Below are 8,818 nucleotides of genomic sequence, written 5' to 3'. Positions count from 1 at the left end.
CATCAGCAGCCTCCCCAATGAAGGGCCTGTGCTTCCCTCCCTGGAGCCTGGACAGGGTCTTCAATTCTTTCCCTGCGGTTCTGGCCAAAAGAGTTTCTTTTTTTTTCTTTCTTTTTTTTTTTTTTTTTTTCCCCTCAGATTATTTATTTATTTTGTATAATATCTCGTAAATGCTTCGCTATTACAGAGGAGGGCAGCAGAGAGAGGCAGTAAGGACATCCTTAAATAATTTTCATTTCTCAAAATCTGCCTTTTCCTCTTCTCTCTAAGTCCAGAGGAGAGATCCTTGGGGGGTGGGAGGCACATCTGCATTGCAAATAAAAATAATAATTACAACCACCAACCAACCAACAACAAAAAATGTAACAGCTAAGAAAAAACACTTGAAATCACGGACTTTGGGAATCAGAGATCACAGAATTTGCACTATTTATAAGGAGAGGAAAAAAAAAGGCAAGAAATCCAGCGACCATGGGCCAGCCTGGCTTCCTAGAGTGTACTTTGTGTTCTCTCTCCTTTTTCCAAGGTAATTGCAGTCTGCCGAGAGGGAGTTAAATGGGATTAAAAGATCCGTGTAAGCAAAAGGACCCAGAAGAGAAGGAGGAAGGAGTGAGCCGTCCGGGCCAGGGGTGTCTGTGACACAGCTGAACCCCTTAGCGAGGCAGAGAGCCGAACTCCTGGGAAGGATGTACCCACAAACCGGCTTATCCCCCGATTTCTGATGGATTGCCGCAAAAATTGCCCGAAAGAGACAATGCACTAAACGTGATGGAGCCGGAATCAGAGCCGGTCTCCAGACTCAGAGCTACAGCGGCAGGCAGGGGGTGAGTACAAACTCCGCTACTCCCGGCGCTGGGGAAGGGAATCCCGGGCGGGCTGGGGGTGCCGGGGAGCCGCGGGATCCCGGGATTTGGGAACGGGGTGGGGGAAGACATTCCTCTGCCAGGGGATGATGTGAAAACTCCTGGTCTGGAGAGGAGAACGGGCTGCGAGCAGGGAGGCCACGCTGCGGAGCGGGAGAGGGGGAAATGGGGCTGCGGTGTGCGGGGGATCGGCGGCGGGACGGCCAGGAGGAGCCCCCCAGCCCCCCCGGTCCCACGCACCGGGACAGGGGCTCCCAGCCCCGGGGGCTGCTCCGGGAGGCGGGCGCCGGTGCAGCCCCCAGGCAGATGCAGGAACGGGCGATCCGCTGCCCCTGGCAGCCCTCACCCTGCCCTGCCCCTCCTGGGAGCAGGGGCTGCTGCTCCTCACCCTGTCCCTCGGGGACACGGGTACCTGGCTCCGGCCGCGCTGCTGCGGGAGGTGGGAGAGCCCGCAGGGCTGAGGCACGCCGGAGGTGCGCGGTGGCAGCTCTTCATGTGCTCGGCACACACAAAACGCTGCTCCCTCTCCATCCGTGTATGAAAAGATCCCGGCACACACCCTGCCCGTCCCCCTTCTCCCACAGCTGGGACCAGATTTTACTATTTTCATTGTTAAACGCGTCGTCGTTGGTGTTGTTGTTGTTGTTGTTATTATTTTCCCGGGAACCCGCAAAGGGTTAATCCCGCTGGCTGCGTTGTCGGATGTACTGATGATTTACCGACACTCCCTTGGAAAGGCTGGGATTCTTCTGCCTGGCAGTTTGAAAAAGTTGTGTACAGGATCCCTCTGCTCGGCTGGGCTGGGAGATGGGGGAAAGAGGGGGAACGGGGCGAGGGGCTTTGGGGGCAGCCCCCCGCCACCCCCGGGGTCGTGCTGTTGCCGCCCCTTTCCTAGAGCCGGAGGGGGATGAACGTGCAGTTCCCTTTGCAGGCTCAGTCTGTGTGTGGAGTTACACGGCGAGCCCAGAGCCCTTCCCAGGGGCTGCAACTGCTCTCCTTGACAAGTTTTCTGTGTGTTTATATACTCACAAGGGCTGAATCTCAGCGCTTTAGGGTTTTTGCGGTGTGGGGTTTTTGTTTGGGTTTTTTTTTGTTGTTGTTGCTGTTTTTTCTGTTTGTTTTTTTTTTTTTTTTTGGGGGGGGGGAGTTTTGGTGGGTTTTTTTTTTTTCTTTTTCGTAGATGTGGCTGTGGTGTGTCTGGAGACGCTGGTAACTGCAGCATCTCCCAGTTACACCTTTTTAGTGCTGGGCATGGTCTGGGAGAACCGCCTGGTGCTGTGCAAGGGTGGCTGGCGTCAGAAAGGGAGCAGCCCCAATGGGGAACAGAGAGATAAAGGTTCCTTTGAAAGAGCACGAGCAGCGTGTCCCAGCGAGGGGACGGGCAGCAGGACACTTGGCACCAGGCACAGCCTCTGACAGGGCAGCAGCTGCTCCGCCCGGCCCAGGGCTTGGCCGCGGTCACGCTCGCCATGGGGACGGCGAGATCCTGCCCAGGTGCCAGGTCCTGCCTGAGCACAAATCGGAGCCGTGTGAGCGCAGGTTTAGGAGGGACCCAGGGGTAGGCGGCGTGGCTCCCGGCCTGCCGGAGATCTGTGCCTGGCTCTGCCTCAGGGCATCCCCGGCTACCACAGCCCGGCCGTGGGCTCTGAGCCCTGCGGTGCCGCGGGCAATCTGCCTTTGGTCTGTCCCGGTGCCTCAGCGAGCGCCTTTTGTTCCGGGGTCTTCCCTGGCCTGTCCCCTGCCATGTGCGGCTCCGGTCCCTCCTCAGCAGAGGTCGCTTGCTGCCCTTCGCATCATCTCCCGGAGGGATTTCTGGTGCTGGATGGGATTCGCTCGGCAGAGCGCCGTGCATCCCACCGCCCCCACGGCTCCGGGGTCCCCTTGAGGCCACAGCTCTTGGAGAGGGTGCCCTGAGCCCGGGGCTGGCATGTCCCTGGGCATGCCAGGCCACCCTTGGGGTGGGTGAGGGCTGTGCTGCCTGAAGACAGCTTGTGATGGGAGTGATCTGGTGCATTCCCGTGTGGCTCTGGGGGTCCCTCTTGTACCAGCACTCCTGCAGCTTCTTCTGGAGCAGGGCTGGTGGCTGGGGAGCTGGTGGCCCTACAGGAGACCTGCGGGCGAGTGTGGCAGGGCTGGCTCCCCAGGGGAGGAGCAGCAGTCACAGAGTATGCAGGAAGACTTGAGCTGCCAAAGTTTGTAAAACCAGAAGAGCACAAAGTTTTACAGGCTCTTCAAGCTTAGTGTGCCCATCTTGGTCATTTCTGCCGATGCATTTTTGGTGAGCACAGCCCCCCCAAAACACAGGGGAGGGTTTGCATTCAGGTGCTGTTCCACTGCAGTTGTGTGACTTTGGCCCTTTCAGCCCCAGTGCCACTTGCTGGCCACAGGGAAAGCTCGATGCTCCTGGAGACCTCTGGTGGGTGACAGCCTGCTGTCACAGCCCTGAGGTGGTGGCACAATGCTGCTCTGGGGCTGCCTGGCCCATCTGTGTGCTGGGTGAAAAAGCTGCACACATGGTACTATAGCATCCACCTGGCACCATCAAGGTGGGTCAGCCCCTGGGAAGGCCTAACAGGGCTGGAGGGAGACATGGATCTTATTTAAGAGGAAAAAGAAGATTGCTTACAAGCTGGGCAGATGGTCTGGGGACAGATTATGGCACTGCTGGACAAATTCAGCAATAGGGTGGCAAATTATATGTGTGCTGGGTGCTTGGGGGTAGAGAGGAGGCAAATGCACCTGGAGATGTGTCCCATGAGGGACAGACAGAGTCATAGTCCAGGACCACCCTCCTGCTGTTTCCATGCATCTCTCCTAGTGTGTGCTTTATTAAAATAAAGCTCCAGCTTCATCCCCTTTCTGCATGGGTTGAGGGGTTAAAATCTGCCCTGCTTTATATCTCTGTTCATGGAGATTCTGTTACTGACTGAAGGTTGCCCAGGTTTGTGGTGAGATGGTTGTTGGAAATCTCTGCCCAGGGACAAACACAGGGTTTGTGGGGTGTTTTTTCCCCCTTTCCCTTTCTTTGCCAATTTGTTGGGGACATAAGTAGAAATGATGGACGCTTTTACTGAAGCAAATGGAAACAATGGGGAATTCTATATGGCTCTGCCAAACCCCATTCACAAAATGAAGGAATGCAAAGGCGTTTGTTGGAAGGACAAAAAGGGAGTTAGATGTCAGATCAGGCTTAGCACTTCTGTTTGTCGAGGGCTCCAGTTACTGGAGAACACAAAGGCCAGGCCAGCACTGAGTGTTGTCACTTCACACAGCAGCAAAGTCAATATCCCAGACAGACAGGGATGGGGAGCGAAGGGCAGGCGAGTAATGGGTTCCCAGGAAAGATCCCCCGCTGTGGAGAGCTTCTGGGAGCTGCCTGGGAGGGTGCTTGAGTCTTATCAGTCTGGCATCTCTCCTGTGGGGAAGCAGGTTGGCACCAGGAGCAGCTCAGCTCTGGGACAGCCCTGTGCACTGAATGCACAGGCTCTAGTTCCAGTGAGGAGGACAGGGAGCAGCGGTTTGGGACCCTTCAGCCCTCTCTGCAGGTGCCAACCTAAACCCCTGAGAGGACAAGGGGTGAGGTGTCTGCAGGAGGTCACCCTGGCTATGCTGGTGCTCCATCCCCACCTTCTGTGCACTGCAGGTCAGCAAGGCCCTCCTGGAGAAGTCCTAAGAGGAGCTATAGGTGCCAGATGAGCAAATATCAGACCCTTATGGATGCAACTCTCCCTCTATGGGCAGGGACAGCTTCCAGTAGACCAGGCTGGTCTAAGCCCTATCCAACCTGGCCTTGAACACTTTCAGGAATGGGGATTTCATTTTTCCTTACTTAATATTGACATTTTCTAGATCACTCTCTGTTTTCTTAGTATTTTTTTTTTTTCCTAGGGGCCATATTTCTTTGCCTGCTCAATACTTTTCCTTAAAAATGTAGCTGCTGAATGGGGATTAAAAACTAATGGTATTTCAGTTGTCTCAGAAACTTTGCCCTTATCATGCTGGGGTTTGCAGCAGTGCCTGGGTACAAAATCTTTACCTGGAGGTGTAAGTCAATACCTCGTTTGTAGTGCAGGAGAGGTCCAGCAAAGGACTGAGCAGGGTCAATTTGGGGACATCTACATAGTTGTGTGTTTGCATTGCTCTTGCCAGAAATTGAGGGGGAGTGAAGAAATACCATCATTTCCAGAAGCTCCACAGAGGAGGTTGCTGGTACAAAATAAGATTTCTACCCCAAAAAGCTGGGATGGAATTGATGCACAGTGCAATTTAGAGCCTCAGTTTATAGGTTGTGGTTTGCTTCCTGTTTGTCAAAACTGCTTGGGAGTTTTACAGAATATCACCTCCAGTCACGTGCAAAGGATCTTAAGCCACACGTGCATTTTCTCCTTTTTAAGATATACTGTCTGATCTACAGCTAGAAATGCAGATTTGCTTTTCTTGAAAAGCAATTTTCAGCCTCCAGCTGGCTTTGTGGTCTTTTGAACAGGAAGAATATACACCTGAATGGAGAAAACTGGTGGGGGAATTGTTTTTCCACCTTGCAGTAATGTTTGCAATTTCAAAGCCATTTCCCCACTGTAAATGAGGGAGAAAACAAAATATAAAATTAAATGCTACCATGGGCCCTTGAAATATTTCCTTCAGCTTCAACCTATCATCTAAACAAGCAAGATGTCAAAATAATTTGGACTTCTTATTTTAAGGCAGGGCAAACCTTTTATTTTAAAAAAGCTGAAATTGTTCCAAACCAATTCCAGAAATAGTGGGGAATTAGCTGATCACAATTATTTTACAGGTTGCCTCAGCTTTGTCAAATTGTCACTTCCTCAAGGATAATTTGTGACCAAGTTTACCCTGAAGGTTGTTGTGTCCCTGCTGTCCTTAATTCAGTGCAGGGCTTCATTCCAGCACTTGTCTGGTTAGAAGGGAATAAGGGTGTTTGTGCTTCTCTGCCCCTCTCAGTTGTACTTTTCCTTGGACTCCTGGCACTGGTCAGTTCCCATCGACTGATCCACAGGAGTTTGCCAAAAGTGGGGAAGTAAAATGAAGCTGTAGTCAGTATCTTCAGTTTGCTATGAAGGGAGTTGGTGTCTGCATTGGAAAACTTTTAAGGCTCGTGTGAGCTTACATCATGTGTGCTGTGGGGCACCTCTACTCCCAGGGACTGCAGCAGTGGTTTGGGTTGGGAGGGACCATAAAAGTTCATCCCTGCCATGGGCAGGGACACCTTCCACCATCCCAGGCTGCTCCAAGCCCTGTCCAGCCTGGCCTTGGACACCTCCAGTGATGGGGCAGCCACAGCTCCTCTGGGCAAGCTGTGCAGGGCCTCACCACCCTCACAGGGAACAATTTCTTCCTAATATTGATGCTAAATCTGCCCACCTTCAGTTTAAAGCCTTCCTCTTTGTCCTGTCCCTCCATGCCCCTGTCCAAAATCACTCTCCATCTCTCTTGGACCTTTAGGCACTGGAAGGTGTTTTAAGTTCTCTCCTGAGCATTCTCTTCCCCAGGCAAACATCCCCAGGATCCTCACTGTGGTATTCACAGAGCCTGTGAATAAAAGAAATAAACGCCTTCAGTGGTGTCTCTTGATAAAGTCTTAGCGGAAATCACTGCTCACGGGAAGAAGCTGAGATAAGGGAAAGGTGGATTTGATAGCTCTATATAAGGAGAAAAATCTTCTTTACTCTTGCTACTCTGCTGCTGCAGAGCTGTAACGGAAAAAGAGCCTGCATTAAAAATCCTGGGATAATTAACAGCCCCATCACTCACACGGCTGCCATTTGGAAGCTGCTTTTGCTTTTTCCATTAAGTTGGTAAATTTTGCCAAAGTGTTTTTCTTCAGTGTTTTGGCATCCGGCCCCGCTCTCAGCTCTTATGGTGTTGGCCATGTGAGGGGTCCAGGAGCAGAGCTGGGGCCAGCTGGATCCCACACTGTGCATTCGTCTCCTTTACAGCCCAAGAGTGTCACTGGAATGAAATTACGTGCTGGATTTTCCCCTAAGACTTGTTCTCCTCATTGTGTCAATCAACAGGGAGTTTGGTTTGTGAAGGTACCGCTCAAAAAAACAAAAAGTGGGCTTCAGTGTGTCGTGAGCAGCAGTGGCTGTACAAATTGATCCCCACCAGATCACAGGCTCTTAGTGCCTGGGACTGCTGCTGGTGATGACCCCTTCCCTGTCCTCCTGTGCTCTCCTCAGGCAGTCAAGCCCAGCTGGTGGCACCCAGTCAGGTCTTTGCTCCATGCACGCATGGAATTGTGTCCACATCTTAAACTCTGTTGGAGATGAGCACAGAAATTCAGGTTGTCTTGTGAAGTGGATTTTAGCCCCTCTCATGCCAAAAAAAAATGCTGCCAGAGGTGGCCATGAAGAATCATCCTGTTCTGCTTCCCTTCCTGCACTCCCTGAAGGTACTGGGACAGCAGCTCTCCTTGGACTTGGCAGGGTCTTCATGCCAAAGGTTGAATCCCAAGGGATGAAGTTGTCAGCAAAGAACCAAGGCTCCCCAGCTGGAGAGCTCTGGAGCGTGGTGAGGCTCTCCTGGTTAGGATATGGCTGGTTGTAGGGCATGGCAAAAGAACACCAGGACTGGGCTATTCCTGGCTGTTCTTTCATAAACTAAAGCAGTCCCAGAGCTCCTGAAATGTGCAGCCCAGTGTCAGGGCGATGGAAACAGCAAAGGAGGACATGGATTGCTTCAGCTCATTTGTTTCCCAGTTGATGTGGGACCACTCCAGTATTTTTTCTCTTTAAGCCTTAAAATGTTAGTTAGTGGCTGGATTCCTGGATGGATTTTTACATTCAAGGCCAGGTTTCCCTACTGATGTAAATCACTGTGGCTTTGTTTTAGCTCTGGGAAAGGGTCTGCTGCGCCGGGTGAGGATTGGCCAGGGTAATACATTGTCTCAGAGGATGCTTTCCTGGGCTAAAGCTGAGGCTTGATGGCAGGAGAAGAGTGGTTTGACGTATGACTTGTGCATGAGATGTGGAGAGAGGAGCAAGCTGCACTTTGGCATGGCTTTGCACAGCCCAGTGCTCACACTGGCTGGGCTGAAGTGACGAACAACCTGTGGATGTCCCACACTGCTGTCTCCTGGCTCAGGGCTTTCTGTAGTTTACATTTCTGTCTGTTCTTCCAGCAGCCTTTGCTGATGAAGTTGTTAAATATCCTCTCTAGAAAATGAGGGAATTCAATTTTCAAACTTTCCACTGACAGCTTTAAGGGAGCCTTACCAAGGAGTTTCCCATGTTCTCTAGTTGGCTACAAATCAAGGGAGCTGATGAGGGAAAGGGGGGGTTTTAGCTACCTTTCTGGTAAAAGGTTTTTTTTTCCCCGAGCTGCTGTTTTCAATGGCACTTGAAGGCTTAAAGCTGAGCTAACAGAGAGGTTTGTCAAATTCCCTCTCAGGCATGGAAGGGTCTGTGAGAGCACAGGGTTGGAAGTCTGTGATCTCCCACTTTCTAAGCTTTCCTGCCACACCAGGCTTGGGAGAAGGTTCTCAGTGGCTCAGCAGAGGGTGCTGAGTGGTTAGAAGCTGCCCCCAATCTTTGCATCTGGGTGTAAAATGAGAAACAGATCTCTGTAGGGTTTTGCACGCTTAGGATATTGTTAAGCACACAGTAAAGCATTGGGACTCAGGATTTGTTTGCTGAGGTGGCAGGGCACTGAGTGTCAGCCCATTTGCTACCCATGTCCCCACAGCCCTGCACGTGCACTCCTGGCAGGGCTTTAGGCCTCCCAGCTTTGAATGACTTCTCCATTCCCTTGCATTTCTGGTGGTCTGTCCTAGGTGGGGTGAGTGCCAAAGAGCAGCAGTAGCAAAGGCACTGATGGCCCAGCAGTGATGGCCCTGCCTCTCAAAACACGGGGCTGGTCCTTGTTCAAGGCTCCTAATTCCACTGGGAAACCTTTCCACTAAGGTCAGTGGGCTTTGGATGACTTTGAAACAGAAA

At 51.9% G+C, this 8,818-nt stretch overlaps 1 protein-coding gene across 3 annotated transcripts in view; it reads left to right on the top strand.

The window, feature by feature from the left end:
* The first annotated feature begins 578 nt into the window (after positions 1-578).
* Positions 579-8,818, top strand: part of COL27A1 (collagen type XXVII alpha 1 chain) — a 141,460-nt gene continuing 133,220 nt past the window's right edge. For all 3 annotated transcript variants that reach the window (XM_053996476.1, XM_053996475.1, XM_053996477.1), the window contains exon 1: positions 579-824. In XM_053996476.1, the coding sequence (XP_053852451.1) occupies positions 769-824 (56 nt within the window). In that variant the 5' untranslated portion in view covers positions 579-768. The remainder of the gene's footprint in view (positions 825-8,818) is intronic.

The sequence above is a fragment of the Vidua macroura genome, chromosome 21 (genome assembly GCF_024509145.1).
Source record: "Vidua macroura isolate BioBank_ID:100142 chromosome 21, ASM2450914v1, whole genome shotgun sequence".
In the NCBI taxonomy this organism is placed as follows: domain Eukaryota; kingdom Metazoa; phylum Chordata; class Aves; order Passeriformes; family Viduidae; genus Vidua; species Vidua macroura.
This window is presented reverse-complemented; position numbering and strand designations above follow the sequence as displayed.